The sequence below is a fragment of the Lipophrys pholis genome, assembly GCF_963383615.2.
Source record: "Lipophrys pholis genome assembly, chromosome: 9".
Lineage (NCBI taxonomy): Eukaryota > Metazoa > Chordata > Actinopteri > Blenniiformes > Blenniidae > Lipophrys > Lipophrys pholis.
The window spans coordinates 11,667,672-11,685,150 of NC_137639.1; the positions used below are offsets into that span (position 1 = coordinate 11,667,672).

The 17,479-nt window shown below is 41.4% G+C and overlaps 1 protein-coding gene across 1 annotated transcript in view; it reads left to right on the forward strand.

The window, feature by feature from the left end:
• col14a1a (collagen, type XIV, alpha 1a) overlaps positions 1-16,696 on the forward strand; it is a 147,384-nt gene extending 130,688 nt beyond the window's left edge. The window contains exons 43-48 of the mRNA XM_080470929.1: positions 1,110-1,145; positions 3,221-3,287; positions 3,436-3,627; positions 8,116-8,193; positions 10,192-10,347; positions 16,255-16,696. Of these exons, the coding sequence (XP_080327055.1) occupies positions 1,110-1,145; positions 3,221-3,287; positions 3,436-3,627; positions 8,116-8,193; positions 10,192-10,347; positions 16,255-16,571 (846 nt within the window). The 3' untranslated portion in view covers positions 16,572-16,696. The remainder of the gene's footprint in view (positions 1-1,109; positions 1,146-3,220; positions 3,288-3,435; positions 3,628-8,115; positions 8,194-10,191; positions 10,348-16,254) is intronic.
• The last annotated feature ends 783 nt before the right edge of the window (positions 16,697-17,479 follow it).

Here is a 17,479-nt window from a genome sequence, read left to right on the forward strand (position 1 = left end):
AAAAGAAAAACACACTCCTTGTGACTGTTTTATCAGTCCACATCCGTTTAGCTCATGCTTATTTCACTCTGCAGATGAAATGCAAAACTGACTTGACTTGAGAAATCTCCTTGGACATAGCCTATATAACGGGAAGAACATTTTGATTGAAATCATAAAAGAATTTAGGTTTATAGAGGAGAGACTATTGTCTTTCTTTCCCTCTTTGGCTCCGGGAGAGTTTGACTTGGCTCTTCTGAGTCACTCTGATAAGACAGGAGACATTTATATGCCAACAAAGGCTCACAATATCCAGAATGATTCGCAGAAGAGGTCCAGTACGAGACTTTTACTGTTGCGTCCTGCGCTGCAAATCAGAGCCTGTGTCGAATGCTGGCAAAGCCTTTCTACCATCTGTGATGTAATATGCATTAGATATCTGAATCCTGCACCCTCCAACTCACCCACATGCACAAACCAGGCCAGGCAGTCGGTGGTCAAGGGCATATCCCCCTTCCCAAGATAAACAAGCCTTTATTCAAAAGCTGTAACAGAATCAAATAGATATTTATCGTATCAGGACCTGGTTCTGCATCCAGGAACTTTGTCTTTTACTGTGTTACACTACCATTCACAGGTTTTTCTAAGTTTGTGTGCTCTAACAGTCACATATGCATCTCAGTGTTTGACAAAAGCCGAATGGAAACCTATCCAAGACACAGATGTCATTTTTCTAAATGTCTGTTTTCAGGCTTGTGCATGTGCATTATGTTTTAAACAGGAAGCACTATGTCATACAGTCTGTACTTATTTACTTGGGCTGTCAGACAAGGGCTGTGCGGTCGAGGTTAATTGGTGACTCTAAATTACTCATCGGTGTGTGTGTGTGCGTGCGTGTGTGTGTGTGTGCGTGCGTGCGTGCGCGCTTGATGGAGTAGTGAAGTTAGCTGATGCTGCAGCCCCAGGGTGGATAAAGAGGTATTGAGTTGGATGGATCACTTTTAAATTAGTGCAGCAAAAAGATGAAGAGATAGAGAGTAACGTGAAAGGGAGAAATAAACCAGATGAGCGCGGATTTTTGTGAGGCCATAGTTGACTGTTTATTCTCCTCTTGTGCTTTTATGTTTCAGGGTCCCGCTGGCACCAAAGGCGATAAGGGAGAAAGAGTAAGTCATTCCACTTTGGCCAACGTTTGGAGGAAATCAAGTTTTATGGCTCCGTTTTGCAGTGAAAATATAGTTATTCTGCTGAAGTAAAGCTCTGACAATGACTCACTGAGACTTCACACCCTTGTTTCGTAGAAATTGCATTATAGTGCAGTACATAGTCACCGTTTCCCCGCTTCTTTTTTGCACAAGCTTTCACTTTATTTTACTTTCACCGCCTCAACCTCGTTTAAGGCACACCAAATCAAATCAGTGTTCGTGGTTAAAATTCACAGCAGAGCAGGGCCTGTGTTTTTTGCTGACACAGCAGCGAGGCCATCAGTGCCGAGGGCTTGAGAGACACGCAACTCGCCGGCTTGAATTGAACTTGTAATTTCTGCTTCTGCTCCATTTTATCAACTGTTGGGGACGTTTGTACCTTGCTGCAGTTAATTTTAGCACAGGACTCCACATGAAAGTGTCTGGGAACAAAAAAAATAAGAAATACATGAGTGGATTTTCTCCTCAGTGTTATATATTTAAGTGTGGGGGCCCAGCTGTGAATTAAAGCAGTTAGAATCTGATTAGTATCTTGTAGTGTGCGCCTGCCCTGGAAGTCGTGTCAGTCCCACAGTGATTCATGCAGTAATAACTTCAGTGAGCAGCAGAAAAAAAACTAAGCGTTGAATGTGAAGCTTTTTCTCTTCATATATTTCTGCTGCATGCACTGTAATACATGTCACATCAAATGAGTGCGAGATGATGATGATGATCACAAAGCAGAAGAGGAGGCTGATGAAACAGGTCGCTTTATTCAAACATTTGTTCTTTTGAACATCATCATATATTATTTTTATTAGAGTCTTCAACTCAAGTCACACATAACTATTGAGGTCTTTTTATGAGACTGTTATTTTAGGAGGTATTCCAGTGATTTAGTACTGGTTTTTTTTTTGTTCAAGGAGGATTCGTGAAAGATGAATTCAAAGGAACGGAGGCTCAGATCAGCTGACTAGTTTCTTATGTGGGCTGAGCTCCAAAACCACTGGCTCCTACATTCCCCATATTGTGAATCAATAGCATTTTTCTATTCAATATGATCAGGGGTTATGTTTTTCCAACTTTGGAAAGTATTACCAGAGCCACATAAGATTTTTTGAAACTAAGCTGAGAAGTAGTCGTAACACTTAAACCTTGGGGTTACAAAGTGGAAAGAATTCTATTTAGGAGGATTTTTTAAAGTCAGGACCCAATTTTAAGAAGGCAACACTTTGCCCCCGTCTCAAAAGCAAATGTGCTGTTTTAGTCTGTCGTGGTTAAACATGTGCAGGTGAGGCACAATAGAAAAAAGAGATGGCACCTTAAGATTAAAATGATGGGAATAATTATCTTACTCCCCTGCACTTTGCACACTGATTTTCTGGTTTGAAAGTCGCACAAAGGGACTTGAACATCCCACAATGTAGAACGTCTGCTGGAGATCAGCGTCTCTCAACCTGGAGTCTGAGAGCCACTTTGGAGAGAGCCGAAGCTTTGCATTATATTTTCACATGTCAAAGAAAACCATAATGAAACACTTAATACGATCAAGACCAGACTTGCAAAACTACCCAGTTTATTTTGAAGGCTTTTGCATTTCTACGTAGATGAGAGCGTGTGTGTCTGCCAGCATCTGGCTTCACCACTTTGATAAATCAGAGATATGAGGGTCAAGACCTGTTGAGGGCAAACATTGAGAAGATCCAGGCTTTAGTCCAAATATTGTTTTAGTGAGTGAAGCAATGAACATAACTGATGATTAAGATCTTCCTCGCAATAAAAAACACACCAACATTTCATTTTGAGATTTTTTTTTTTTTAATTTTTAATTCTATGTTGCTGTCTTGTGTTTTCTATTTCTTATTGCTAATATAAAACGTCCACTGTGGAATTGAGGTTGGGTTTACTTATTAAACATCCGCAAAACACACGCCTACCAGTTCATCAACCACCGACCGGTCTGGAAGTTTTTGCTGCCGTGTTTCCTCAAATGGAAACATGGTGTCAGTGTGCAAAGAGGAATATCAACCCTTTAGAGCTCTGTGTTTGTTCTGCAGGGCGACGTGCAGTCTCAAGCTGCTGTGAGAGCTATCGCACGGCAAGTGTGCGAGCAGCTCATCCAGAGTAAGTAATCAGTGGCATTTACACATCAACATGCAGACTCAGTTCCTCTGCTGAAAAAGTTCCTTCTGACCTTTTCGGGCTTGACTTTCTTGTCTTCTTTTAATTTGCCTTCAAATATGAAAATCTTGTCTTCCTCCATCTCTTACAGGCCATTTGTCTCGCTATAACTCCATCCTGAACCAGATCCCCGTCCAGTCGGAGGTGTCAGTGCGGACGGTCCCCGGACCGCCCGGAGAGCCGGGCAGAAGGGGCTCCCCGGGTCCCCAGGGAGAGCAAGGCCCCCCTGGCAGGCCAGGCTTCCCTGGTACTAACGGCCAGAACGGCCAGCCGGGAGAGAGAGGTGAGGCAGGAACGTATAAAAGTAAAAACCAGCTTGTTTGTAGACTTCATAATACATTTTTACATGCAGATGGCAGCATGAGAAATTTACATTTAATAATGTCTAAACCCGGATTTCTATTTTTCTTTGTTGTGTTCTGTCAGTCCATTATTAGTGTTTCATTGTGTGGGAGCGTCACAAAGAGCGAAACATTACAGTATTTATAAGAAGGACTTCATTATGGTCGGCATTACATTTTCAGAAAGGGTGACTAATGAAATAGAGGGAGAATATAATACACAGGCTGTCCTTCCATAAAACAGTGAGTGCACAAAGTGGTTTGTTTGGTTTTGTTGACTTTTTTTAAGATGGACGTTTTCTGTTTTCTTTCCCGATTGACAGGAAAGTTTTTGCAGTGCCAGAGAACATTCTTGAAATGACTATCTGAAATGTTACTTGAGACTTTGTTGGTTGAGACTAATAAGTAGGATCCACTCATCCATCTTCCATACTGCTTTATTAAACTGAGCGGGGTTGAAGCTGATCCCAGCTGACGAGCAGGGCACATCACAGCTCTCCGGTCCATCGTAAGGCAGAAAGACATTCAGTCACATGGAATCACAGACCTACAATTCCTGGATTTGGACTTTGGTCAGAAGCCCACACAAGCACGGGGATAACATGCAAACGCCACACAGAACGGCCTCGAACCAGGGACTTTCTTTTTAGGAAGCAACAGATGAACAGTCAGGGAAGGTAAATTAAATCCTGGCAGTGTGGAATCAGACCTGTGTAGTCTGCTGCTCGTCTTTGGATTATTGCTAGAATAGAATTATAAATACACAGATGTGCAATCTATGTAGTACATAAGGACAATACACATAAGGAAATAACTAATAGTGGAACCTATTCAGTTCATATACAAATTTGTGATTACAGTAATTAGCAAGTAAACGGAACACAAAAATACTGTGTTAAATGAATACTGAATCCTTATTGTAATGTGCCAGTCATATGAGATTTTTCTTGGGAGGTAGTGGTTTAAAAAATACCCTTCAGTCAAAATATTTGACAGTTTTCAAGAAAAAAAATGTTACAAACTAAATCACAATATTGTGTAAAAAAACCACAACTACAAAACCCAAAACAAAAATTTGCAACAAACTAAATGTTTAGATGTTCGAACAATAACTGAAAAATATCTGTGAAATATAATCAGTTCAGTACTGCTGAGGTTTTTTAAACATCTCTTCAGTTGATCAACATGATATCCAAGCATTTCACAAAAATAGTAATTTTCAAAAGAAATCCAAACAATATTAAATATGTGAAATCTGATTTATATACCACAGAAAGTTCATTCACTAAAGAAAAGACAAAAAGTTATTCTTGTTTCTGTCTTGGCTTTTGCAGCAAATTTCTCCCGAGACAAAGAAAATCATGACCTCCAAACCTCCACGAATAAAAAAGCTCATGTTGATTTGATCTTATAAAACTGAGGCACACGAAACATTGAGTGTTGTTGTCAAACTACACTTGCATTGGGCAGTTTCCACGTCGTGAATAACAGTAACAACAAATTGTGCCTCGCTCCCATTGAAATTTGAACGAGATCGTTTGTTTGCTGTATTTTGCGCTCCGGCCTGCCCTTCCACTCTGCAGACTGACTCTCCGTCGGGTCAGAGCCGCCACGTGGTTCAGTCCCGGCCAGAAAACAGTAACGCCAATATCCATGAGGTCATTCTCCTGCCATGAGCCCTCGGAGGAGAAACAGGCTTTATGAGGCTCCGTCTTCATCACTAAAACACGCACACACACACACACACACACACACACACTCACACACACACACACACACACACACACACACACACACACACACACACACACACACGCACACACACACACAGGAAAGCTGAGAACGGTCAAAACTTGTGTCAGGAAGCGTCCAGCATGGTTACGTCCTCTTCTGTGGTTCAAACCTTTGTGGCGACAGACCATTAATGTCATTTGGGAGAATCTCAGTGACATTTATGATCTGTAGCCGTGGGTCCACCACTTGCACATACAAACTAATTTACTGCTTTATTGGCTGAAGTGAAACTGGAGTAAGCCAAATATTAAAAGATGTATGTCTTACTTGAGAAATGATGGTTCGTGCCGAGCAGCCAGAGACCAGACCAAAGCCGTTCTCGGATTCAGATTTATGAGTTTATTTGTAAGTAAAATTAACAAAACAGATTCTACATAAAACATTGCCCGGGATGGAGTAACAGCGAGTCAGCGCACTGAAAGCATAGACGCACTATTGAGACGAGGCCGTGTGAATTTTTATTTGAGGTAGCATAAAATGTTTTCTCCTCAGCTTGGTTGTGTTTACTTCTTTCTTACCGACGCAATTGATTAGATGATCATAAAAGCAGCAGCACAGAAAATCCGCGAATCACACTTTTATGTGGCTTTCTAATATTGGAGCGTACAAGAAATATTCCGTTAGGTCATTCAGACAGCTGCAGCACTTTGGGTTTATCATACGTTTTATTAGGCTGATCATTGACGCGTGACACATCCAGCACACTTTCTGCAGACATTTTCAATATACTGTATTACCGATGCTGAAATTAGAAAGAAAAAACCCCGGAGGAAATAAAGAAACACAGATATACTGGAAAGATAAAAATACACAGGTGCACCCCCCCCCCAAAAAAAGACTAACTTAAGTATCGAAAGTAAGAGTTAAAAAAAAACTGCTGCAGAAAAGTGACTGACATCATTGTTTATTACATTTTACAGCAGATTGACACTAATGCATCTCTTCACATGCAGCAGTGTCTGCTGTCCAAGCTGGTTGAGATAGAGGTGGTGTGATAGGAGTTGGTTTCACCCCAGATTATTAAGAAGAAAAAAAAAACACTTGAGAGAACACAAGGATTTTATTGGACTAAAATATAAGAAAACTGTATTTATATTCTGAACTTTCATTGGGCTTTTTGAAGATTTCTGGAAGATTGGGCTTGAGATAAAAATGGAAATAGCATTTAAAACGTACAAAATTCATTTTTTTTTATTTAATGTGTGATTATAAATGTAAATTGGAAATATTTTTCTCTGTTTTGTAGTGGAGTTCATGTAAATCTGGAGTAAATGTTGCCACTTCACTGGAATAGCCCCACTCCTCTTACTTCATTGATTTCATTGGGAAGATTATCTCTCTGCATTTCCACATCCTATTCATAATTACCCTTCATTTCACTACATTTGATTGAGCATGCTGGAGCTGCTGTGGCTAAGGGACCAATAGCATTGCGATTTGAATTTCTGAACATCCGTACACAAACTCCACTGCTCTCCTGACCTCCCACGCAGACACCCGTTTGAGGCGCTCACTTCTTTTACACGTCCCATAAATTCCTAATCCCCCTCAGACTGATGCTGACAGGTGGATACAGCTCACTTGACCACAACAAGCCGATTATGTAAATATTGTAATAGGGCAGTGTGTGTGCAAAGAGTTTTCATCATGTCTTCTTCACAATAGCCAGTTCGTTGATTGTGCACCAACGGAGCCAACATCTCTGTTATTATGAGCAAAACATACATAGATTCCTCAAATGTCACTAACAACACTACCAGATAAAACCAGAGAAAACATCCACCACACCAGCACACAAGCAGTTTTAGTGTCCATCCAGCCGACCCAGTGAAAATGAGTACATGCACAAGGAACAAATGCAGACTCCAGACAGAAATGAATATATGAAGCAAGACTTTTTCACCACTACACCAACTGTTTGGTGGTACACTTTTATACCAGAAGTGTCTATAGTGCAACAACATGTCCATTTTTAATTGGCCTACTGAAAGTTTTAATGGGATCCATCCCTCATGATAGTTCAGTTTGTCTGTATTTCTCAATTTTTGCGCCATCTCAACAAAACAAGGCTAATTTCAGGAAAACGTTGCTGATGTGGACTAAAAATGATAAACTGGAGCAGTATGAGTACTTCATGAGTTCAGAGAATTCAAATCTGACATCCTGAAGATGTCCTCTTTTTCGCTTTCCCACTTCACTGTGTTGTTTTGACGTCAGTCCTCTGGCGAGCCTGCCCGTTAGCCCCGCCCTCCCATCTGGCAGAACGACCGCTGCCCGGTGATGGAAGTCTCCTCAGTAACTGTGCACACTTTATGTATTTCCAGTAATGCTGCCATATTCAGTAATATTGCCAAAGTCCAATTTACACCCAGTTTGTTCATTATATAATAAAACACTAAGGCATCCATCTGTGAGTCACAGGCTTTACAACCGTCGTGTTACCTCATCTGGCAAAAGATAATGACTTAACAGACGTGTATTCTATTGGAAATCTGTGAGATTATAACTTTAAGTCATGTTTTAGTGCCTCCGGACTGATTTTAATCCCTCAGAGAGCTATGTGGCCACGAAAGAGTATAAACGTGACTCAATGTTTTCGACTGTGTCTTTGTGTTGACCTGTGTGTGTGTTTCCAGGTCTTTCTGGAGAGAAAGGAGAAAGAGGGAGTCCAGGGGTTGGAAGTCAAGGACCTCGAGGACCGCCCGGACCGCCTGGTAAATATCATGCATGTACAAAATCCTAAAGGAATTTTCTCCTTTCAACTTTAAACGGTTATTCTTTGTAACCCTTTAATGGGCGAGTGATCATATTCAGTGCCTTGTAACTAAACTAAAACCTCGCTGAAAATAATATAAAGCCTAATGAAACTATTCTAAACATTGACATAGGAGCTACTCCACATTCTATATACTAATGCAAGTTTTTCAATAAATATCGGACTAATATTTCGGCAGATTTTTTGAAAAATAGCCAAAATATTATAAATAGTAAGAAAATGGTGCTTCTAATATTTACCCAATTTAGAAAATGTCTCAACTAGAGAGTGAAAAATGTGATTTAAGTGAGTCGTACGTTTTCTGACAATATATCTAAATGGCAAATAAGGATGTTTTACACTAACGTTAACACTGGAGGAACAGGGGCGGTGAAAAAGACGGCCTGTAGGCCAAAACAGGCTCACCAGAGGGTCTATTTCATGAGATGACTGTGCAAAGTAAAGTTTTCAACAGACCTAACTGGTGTCCCTCAGCTGTCCTCTGTGGATGGTGCTGCCTTTGTAACTGTTGCAGACCAAACGCAACACGGGGAGATCAGCTTCCGCAGTGACGCCAACAATCTTATGGGTTACCAAGTAGCAGAGAAATCCTATAAGGGTGGACTTGTGCAAACAAGCAAGTCTGCAGCCTGCAGAAATCCTGTTCCCTGATGAATTATAAGGCTTCGCCAACATTAGCTTGGAGAGAAACACTGTAGCAGGGAGGTCTTCAGACCTTTTTGGCAGATTTCGGCGGCTAAATGAAACTCAAACACAAGTAATCTGTTACAATTTTGAATATAATGGAGTTTGAAAGAAAATACAAGCCAGAACTGGAGAACTTGTTCAATATGTCATTGTATTTTTGCATCAATAGACGGTGTTTAAAAAATGGCTTATTGCTATCTTGGCTATTGCACAAAAACATGTGTTTGGAGTCGTTGTTGAACTAAAAGGAGTCTGACATTCCATATGCTTAATGATATCTCAAATAATTCCTTGGTCCAAAGGTCCAAATAGGATAACTTTGTTTTATTGTGCCCCTGGGCATTAGTTTTTAAAGTTTTCAAGCTTCAGCTTGAGTATGCGAGATGTTGTTCCTTGTGTTTTGCACAGTCTTAATGCGTTTTGGATTTGCTTCACTCTCTCTGTTGAGTCTCGGCCTGAAAACAGCAAGCAGACAGTTTGGACCGTGAATATAATTCCCAGTATTGATTTCTCTCTGTGCTGTGTGGAATCTGAGGTTTGTGTTATGAAAATATGTCAGTGCTGGGATTTTTCTGTTTACTGCAATCAATACTCAGAACAAGCTGACAAAACTCCCTGGAAACTTTCTTATGATCATATAGCAGTATTGAAGAAGAAAAAAAAAAGAATAAAAACAGAAACCTCAGTAGATGAAAAAGGAAGTGTTTACTGAGAAAAGGCTTCTCTGTCTTTGTCCGCCATATTTTTCAGCCTTTCGGAGTATATGTGCGATGATAATATTAACACTTGGTAAATGAAACCCCCCGAAAAATATTGATTTCACATTTCTGCTGGCTGCTGATGGAGCCGATTGTCCTGTGAAAACAGCAAAGAGAAGCCTCCGGCTACATTTGAGCAAAGAGCCGTGTTATTCCTGCTGCTGCCCTCAGGACGTCCACCATCATCTCCCTTATCCACAAGTGACAGGCAGCGCAGACGCCCGGCAGCCTCTCATTTATTTATGCCATGTTGTTACAGCAGCACAGAGGAGGATTTAGAGCAGATTGAGGAGGTGATAGTGTGTTGACAGGATGTACCCCGGATGGCAGGTTTTCACTTTATTTTCCTCCAGTCAATCTCTGCTTTATCTGCTCTCATCAGGTGTCGCGCAGACACAATTGTTCCCAAACATGTCGACCGCCTCGGCGCCCTGGACCCTGTTCTACCGTTAACTCGTCTTCTGCCCCCCCCCCCCCCCCCCCCCCCCCAGGCCTTCCCGGCGAGGGCAGGACGGGCAGCCAGGGCCCGCCCGGTCGGCCCGGGAATGCAGGTACTGCAGGGAGACCAGGGAATCCAGGAAGCTCGGGACCACCAGGCCCACCTGGATACTGTGACCAGAACTCCTGTCTGGGATACAACGTGGGAGGTAAACTGCATTCAGCTTTTATCCAACTAGAGGGAAGACTTTGACGTCCTCATTTATAAGTACAACACACTGCAATATACAAGACACATTGCATAGTAATCCTGTTACTCTGTAGCTACTCATTATCTACTTGTTTTCCAGTCACAGCACAGGTGGCCAGAGGAATACTGAAAATAATGGAGTTGCTGAAAAAACACAATGATCAGCACATTTATCTGCTCACACCGTTATACTGTATGGCTTCATACGTAAATCTGTTTTGTCCTCAGACGACACTCTCTTTCAAACCCATTATGCACAGATTCAAGTGAGCCAGGAAACATGTTAAAGAGCATCTGTGCACTTCTGGAAAAACATCCAGATGAGACAAAGCTGAACTAGAACCCGACTGACGTGAAGAGTGTAGAAAAGAGGTGATCAAATTGTGTGTTTTGAAATGAAAGCACATTTTGTCCCCATAGGGAGGATGCAATTTAAAAGAATGATCAGACACAAAATTTCACTTGTTTTCATGATTTTTTTGTTCCGTTTGCATAAGTGCAGTTGGTGGGTTTTGAGGGCTTCAGAAACACTGGTGACCTATACTCAACCTTGCACTTGAACGCCTCGCCAAAAGACAGAGTGCAAACACTGCGTTAGAAAGCTGCAATATATGGTACTGGCCCTTGCTAATGTTTGGGGTTTTTTGTTCTTTCTGCCTGTGAACCACAAAAAAAAAAACTTTCATAATGGAAGACAAATTCTGATTTCAGCCACATTTTAACACAAATGTTTTAGAGTTGATGTCAGGAGACTGTCGATTAGACCTTTCCAACTCCAGTAGGTGGAAATGAAAGCACCACAGGAGAGCACAACTGATTCATTTGTGTACACAGTATAGAATAGCTTTGATCGAAAAATCAAATATCAGTTATGACGCCTCTTAATTTGAGGACATGAGGAACTTTGAAAACATTGCTGTAACTCAGATGATCCCAGAATGTGAGATGATCCCCTGCCCCCCCTTACACAACTTATTCTGCATTTAATCCCCTCCAACTCTCACTACAAGTAAAATTTGTACGTAATCTGTTGCACATTATAACAGAGCATAATTAACAGCTGCTGGGATCTATAGGGAAGAAAAAACAGGCCTTATCTTCATGTACTGTTTGGAAATGTTGTTGCACTAAAACTAATTTTATCATTTTGATTATTCTTACAACAAAGCCAGTTGGAAAAAAAGCTTTAGAAAAACGTAGACATGATCATGTGCTGTTTTGTTTGTTTTGTTTTGTTTTTTGATATCTGAGCAAATACCGTTTAAAGACTATTCAGCAATATTTGCTCCTGAAACTCCCATTTATTGTATATTTCTGATAATTCCTTGTCAGTGTCCCCTTAAATGTTGCCACCCCACCCAGCCTTTCCATCTAATAAAGAGTGTTTTATAGGTACAGAAGTGTGAAATATTGTTTTCACAATGACAGCTGGCCCAGAGAGGGTTATTGTTCCTTGTAAAAGCTCTCAGAGAATTGGAGCGTAATCTGACTTTTATGGTTGTTCCACTGTGAAGTTTATACATTCATGTCCACGCTGATGGATTAAGAAGTTAACAGGCCAACGCTATTTGTCTTTGTCGAGATCTCATAAAGTATGCCGTCACATTCACACACACAGACACACACACACACACACACACACACACACACACACACACACACACACACACACACACACACACACACACACTCTCTCAACCTTGAATATTCATACCGATGAAGACCTTGCTGGACTGTGCAGGCCATCTCCGGTCATCCTGATGATGTATCATCTGCTAAAAGTGCCTGATGGACGAGACGTTACTTCATCCATCTAAACCAGTTTGTTTTATAGCATCAAACTCACCAAATGTTTTTTTTATAACTTACAAGACTCCTGTCTTTTATTCCTGAGTATTGGAGTATTAAATACAACCTCACCGACCACTTCAATGGACGATAGCAACTTTCAAATGAAGCACGTGGACTGCAAATTTCTTTTGACCTTAAATTTTGCTGCACTTTGTAGATTTTAAAGGTCAGTGTTTTCCTTCCCTGGCTGTATCCTTTGTAACTCGGTACACAGTTTAAAACTGTGTCAGCAGGTTAGCGTGACATACTGGAGCTCAGGTACTGGAGTTCACCAGAGTTTTCTTCATTTAGTTGCTTATGATATTGGATCACAAAGCTTTTTAACAAATATGACAAAGATTGCAACTCTTATTATAAATAACTGAAGGAAGAAATAATAAAACCCTCTCAGGCAAACTGCCGCAAATAAAGTTACAATAGGACAATTGTTAAACCTTCAGCATGTTTCAAAGTGGTTTCACACTCAATTTCAGCCCGTCCCAGATGAATTATTAACAAATGTGACATGTGTTAGTCCTAGGTTGTGCAGTGAGAGGCGTTCACAGACAGTCGGAGATCTTCTTCTGACGGTGCTCCTTCAACCTTCAGCTACTTAACAATTAATAGGAAGGTGGACTAAAATGATGCCATACACCCAAATTTATTGCAGCAGATTCACATGAAGATTTTCCGGCCATTTTCTCTTATCTGTTGTTCCTCCATGCATGGAACAGCCACAAAAACAATGGCTTCATACTTAGCTGGATGAATTAATGTTGTGATGGTGCCTGTGCTGTAGATACATTATCTCCAGAAAGACAATGTTACTCTTGGTAATTGACGCACACTGAAGTGCTTGTCAACTCTGATCCGTACTCAAGTTCACGAGATCTGTGTCGTGCATTATAGAAATGTCTAAAATTACCCAGTAAGTAGAAGGTATTACATCAGGTTTGTCAAATGTATGTCCCGGGGACAAACAGCAGCCCACCACAGGGTTTAATTTGGCCCGCGGGATGACCTCGAGAAGAAGACTTGAATTTTTTGCATAAACTCCAGCTTATTGTTTATTTACTCATTTTGTGTTAGGAGGCAAAGTTTAAAATGGCATGATGTTGAAATCACACTTTTTATGTTCAAATTGTCAAGGTCTTAAAAGAAAACAATATAAGTTGTTGAGTTGTTCTCCTAGGAAACTGACCCTTGACAGCAAACATCAGTCTGATTGTACGAACCCTCAGAGGATCATACCAATGTGACATCAGACTGACAACCAGAACATGTTGAGCTTAGCGTAAAGACTGAAAACAGAGGAACAAGTTGTTTCAGAGGCAGCCGATTCAGGAAATGTTGCTTGCGGCCAAGAACTAATCCAACACGAGGCCCTGTGAAACCCACACTTCACAGTCTGTTAGCACCTCTGAACTGCAGCAGTCAGGCTCGCTCTTTGCCTCTGGCTCCAGTCTTTATGTTAAACTTATTACCTGCTGGCTGTGCTTTTATATTCACAGTACCACCCTGCCAGCGGTATTGATCTCTCATTTCACAAAATATGAACATCCTTTGCATCATAGGTTTTATTAGTACCGAACGCAGGTACATAAAAGAAAAAAACTCTACGAGGGCGAGATTCATATGTTCCAGGAATAGTGTTGCCCTTACTTCTGACAATAAACATCCCTGCTTTCTCCCTCCAGTGTAGATGTACACAAGCTCTGATACTGTTTGTTATATTTGTGAAAATGCTATTTTGAGAGCAACTAAAAATCAGTGTTACTTATGTGGCATGTTTTTTTTTGGGGTATTGGAAATCTTTATTTGTACTTTCTTGTGTCAAGAAAAAGAAATAAAGATTTCCAGCTTTTCAAACACTATGAATGTCTTCAATAATTGTTTGAGCTCAACTCATTGCAAGTATTACTTGGGATCAGGATGTGTTTTTCTGTTTTACAAAGAGAGAAACTGATCCCACCACTGATTTCTTTCAACCTCTTAAAGCTCATTCAAGTCTGATGGGGAGTTGTGTCCAGGGTTGCCAGGTAGTGTATAATAATGATAATAATAATAATAATAATAATAATAATAATAGTCAGGTGGTGTGCGGATGGACCCAAGCACAGGCTCACAGAGTTCCATAAAAACCAGAGTTTATTGTACAAATTGTCCAGGGAACACAAAGAAACCACAGGGAATCAGGAACAACGGGCGATAAGCTGACAAGATAAACCGACAAAGACAACAGAGGGAGAGGGTTTAAATACACAGGGAAAGGGTGGACTCAGGTGGAACTCATAAAGATGGGCGCACACAGAGGGAGAAGATCATTGGTTAATTGGAAACTTCAGGCGCAACACACAGGGGCAGACACAGAGACCTCACAAATAATAATAATAAGAATAAGAATAAGAATAATAATAATAATAATAATAATAATAATAATAATAATAATTTGAAAGTAACACATTTACACATTTATTCAGTGTGTTTGCATTAAAAGCCATTTTTTATTAAACATTTTATTACTGGTATTTGGTCAGATTCTCAGAATGACAGGATATTCCATGTAAATAAGCCATGTTCTGATCTGAGCTTAACCCAGGAACAACAACAACAACATAAAAAGAAACGAGTAGCAACACTTCAAAAGTAGCCCAACTCTGGCAACCCTGGTTCTGTTAGTGGTGGTTGAACGGTTTAACTCTTTGGTGTCTGTGGGTTTTCCTTCCTGATAAAAGGTAACATCCTCTCTATGACTCTTTTCTCCCCTCCCTTTCTTTCTGGTGTGAAGTTCAAGAGGACTATCGGAATGATTACTGAGGATCGTCCTACAATCATCTTCCTCTCCTTCTACTCCTCCTCCTCCTCCTCCTCCTCCTCTGCCCAGTTCAAATAAAGGACACCAGAAACAGAGGGATTTGATAGCTCTAAATACTCTCCTAAGGCTGCCATATTTCCCAGATTGAATAAGTCCTGACACTCTTAAGCTATTACCTGCAGCAATGTTTTTTTTTTTTCTTCTTTTATTTTGTTAAACCTATTCCTGAACCCTACTTGTATTTATTGTAGGATCGCAGCCACAGTTTGAACTTTGGGTGGTCTTATGATCAGCTTGAGGCATCATTCCCAATATTTGGTCTGTATTCACATCATGTCTGAATTCATTTCAACCATCAGTTAAGCTTTTTGATTAGAGCTGCTTCGTTAAACGGGCGCTTTCCTCATTTGACTGTCTCAAGGACAAAAAAAAAAAAGGATCCGCTTACCTTCCCATAAGACCAAACAAAAAACCCCACAATGCCGCTCGCTGTGACGGCAGGCGCCGCCGATCTCCGTGCCATCTGTCAACAGACACTCGTGTGCACAATGCTTTGCTGCAGCAGCCTCCTCGTCATCCCGCCTCAAACTCAAACCTCGTCAAAGCTAATCTCATCTTTCAGAGCCAGATGAATCGCCTAAATAAAGATGAATGGCTTTGATGCTGATTGGCTGCTTTTATCGCTGAACAACCCCGCTATCGGAGCATCTCACCCACTGTACGATGGGCAGAAAATCTCAATTATACCCACCGAGTAATGGGATCTTTTTCATTTCTAGAAAAAATGATCACATCAGGGCAACCAGGGGTTGAAATTAGATTTTTGTCTTTTTCAGCTTGATGAAAGCATTTGTTCATTAATCCAATTTTTTGGACTCTTTGTCTCGGGTCTCACATCTGCTTGTTTTGTTTCAACAAGCTCATTTCACCATCAATGAAATGAGAAGCATTTATCGCTGACTATATTGACCTGCTGTGAAGTTTCATCTCCATGTGCATGCGCCACATTACTGCTGTGCTTCCTTCCAAACACCCCCGCAGCTCATTTAGTAACCTTTTATTGCCCTCCTGCCTCCAAGTTGCTTTTAAATGGTGGTGGCATTTATGGTGGTTGTGGTCAGGCTTCAGTTAACCCTTCACTAGCATGTGCTGCTTTCTGTCGGCTGCGGTGATCCAGAAACATTAAGTCCCGACTGACCCCAGATATTCCCACCACCCCAGTCCAACAGTTGCCTCACGGTGGCTACCAGCCCTACAACCCGCCCCACAGCCCTCCGTACAACCCCGCTGCTGCAGGGGCCTACAACTACCAGGGAGGAGAGGGCGAGGAGGAGGAGGAGGAGGAGGAAGAGCAGGACCCTTATTACCGTGGATATCCCCCTCAGTACTATCCCCAGCAGCCTTCTCAGTTGGCGTACGGTCGCCGTGGTTACCATTCAGGCCCCACCCACTCAGAGGACGTGGAGGTGAGGTCGCCGGGCGTCGCCAGGAGGTTTTCGCGTGACGCAGTGGAGGAGGGTAACGAGGAAGGACTTTAGGAGGAGGGCGGACTCACCTGAAGTGCTTGAGCCCTGCACGACACGCACACACACAAACACACACACACGGCTCCTCAACTGAAACTGGTGACAACCCCCCCCATGTGACACTCTGTAAATAGCTCTGTGGACTGTTGTATGATATCTCTGTAAAAAGGGAGGTCCAAAAAGTGCCTGATCAATGTTGTCCAGTTGTGATGTAAAAGGTAAAACCTGTCCAAACCTTCAGCAGACTTCAGGACTGAATCCTTGTTCTTTGTGCGACGCTGCATGTCTCCTTACGAGCCGACCACCGAGTGTGCAACAGGATACGTGCGCCTTGTTTGGTTGTGACTTACAGTTCACTTCAAGGAGGACCATGAGCTGGCTGCATCAGTACGGGCCACTTTTTATATGATGAATCACATTTTTCCACCCCGTTTCCATGCTGTCTTTGTTTCGGTGTGTGAAATAACGTGTGTCCAGTATTGTTCAATTTTAGTCTCTTTACAAGTTCTTCTGGCTAAAGTTTTATGAGTTAAAGAGCCCATGAGATAAAGGAAACCTTGTTCCCAGAGCCTCTTTAGTTTTCTATTAGCCCATTTGTTGATGAGTTACAAAAAGATTATCAAATTATTAATGAGCTTTTTCTTTTCAAGGCATTTCCTCAGTTTTTTCTTCCTTCATAATGTTATGATATAATGTTCCTTGAATGGCACCGCCTTCAGATCACAGCTCAATCCTTCGTGGTGTGTAACGCACATCAAGCAGGATTGGCTCGTGAAAATGTCAATCAAATCTGGCACACACCCCCTCTACTTTGAAGCATTTTTGCTGCAAAATATGTAAATATATAGAATAAAATATGACTCAGACACCATTTCCCAGGGTCTTTTTTTTTCTCCTGATATGAGAGATAAAGTTTTCCT